Raw genomic sequence first — 1491 nt, 5'->3', positions numbered from 1 at the left:
TAGTATGCTGGACATACTGTGATGTAGTATGCTGGACATACTGTGATGTAGTATGCTGGATATACTGTGATGTAGTATAATGATATACTGTGATGTAGTATGCTGGATATACTGTGATGTAGTATGATGATATACTGTGATGCAGTATGATGGATATACTGTGATGTAGTATGCTGGATATACTGTGATGTAGTATGATGATATACTGTGATGTAGTATGATGATATACTGTGATGTAGTATGCTGGATATACTGTGATGTAGTATGATGATATACTGTGATGTAGTATGAAGATATACTGTGATGTAGTATGAAGATATACTGTGATGTAGTATGATGATATACTGTGATGTAGTATGATGATATACCGTGATGTAGTATGATGATATACTGTGATGTAGTATGATGATATACCATGATGTAGTATGCTGGATTACTGTGATGTAGTATGATGATATACCATGATGTAGTATGCTGGATTACTGTGATGTAGTATGATGATATACTGTGAAGTAGCATGATGATACACTGTGATGTAGTATGCTGGATATACTGTGATGTAGTATGCTGGACATACTGTGATGTAGTATGATGATATACTGTGATGTAGTATGATGATATACTGTGATGTAGTATGATGATATACCATGATGTAGTATGCTGGATTACTGTGATGTAGTATGGTGGATATACTGTGATGTAGCATGATGATACACTAGGATGTAGTATGCTGGATATACTGTGATGTAGTATGCTGGACATACTGTGATGTAGTATGATGATATACTGTGTAGATTATATGTAACAGTTAACGTTAATTGAACCTCTCTTGAAATAAAGTCCTGTCAATAACAAGAGTTTCCACATCTTTGATCTATGCAGCACACTCCCGCCCACACACAGCTGATGAAGACCAAGTCAGTAACAGTTTCCTTTGTAAACCACACTTGTCTTTTTAAGCGTTCATGTGACAGTCAGCCTGTCAGTCAGTCGGGGAGCCTGCAGCCTGCAGCCACGCTCGCAGGATGAAGGCCCACTGGTGGAGCTGTGTGTTGGGATTACTCTGCATGCCTGCTAACGTAATGCTCAGCACCTGGACAGGTGAGTGTGTGTGTGTGTGTGTGTGTGTGTGAAGGCGAGGACGGATGGATATGTTTTTGGTTTAGTGTCCAAAAAACATATTTCAGATGGGAGTGTGAGTCATCTGTTCCTCTTTGTTTGCAGCCTCGTCCTGTTTTTACTCTCTGAGCAAAGTATCTGAAAGCATTGGGGGTAAAATTACTCTTTGTTGCTTTTTTTACTTTAAGTACCAATACTACATGGAATTACAAGTAAAAGTCCTTCATTTGAAACTGCACTTAATTAAAAGTATTTTTTAAAGATCATTTTGGGTGCTTTTTGGCCTGTATTGATAGGAAAGATGAAGACAGGGGGTAGAGAGAAGGGGGAGGACATGCAGCACAGGGCGGGGGGGGGGGGGGGGGGGGGGGG

The 1491-nt window shown here is 39.7% G+C and overlaps 1 protein-coding gene across 1 annotated transcript in view; it reads left to right on the top strand.

The window, feature by feature from the left end:
* The window catches only part of LOC117937423, a 13586-nt gene that overhangs the window by 8194 nt on the left and 3901 nt on the right, over positions 1-1491 (top strand). The window contains exon 2 of the mRNA XM_034861397.1: positions 913-1101. Within this exon, the coding sequence (XP_034717288.1) occupies positions 1026-1101 (76 nt within the window). The 5' untranslated portion in view covers positions 913-1025. The remainder of the gene's footprint in view (positions 1-912; positions 1102-1491) is intronic.

Source organism: Etheostoma cragini, chromosome 21, assembly GCF_013103735.1.
Source record: "Etheostoma cragini isolate CJK2018 chromosome 21, CSU_Ecrag_1.0, whole genome shotgun sequence".
NCBI lineage: Eukaryota > Metazoa > Chordata > Actinopteri > Perciformes > Percidae > Etheostoma > Etheostoma cragini.
This window is presented reverse-complemented; position numbering and strand designations above follow the sequence as displayed.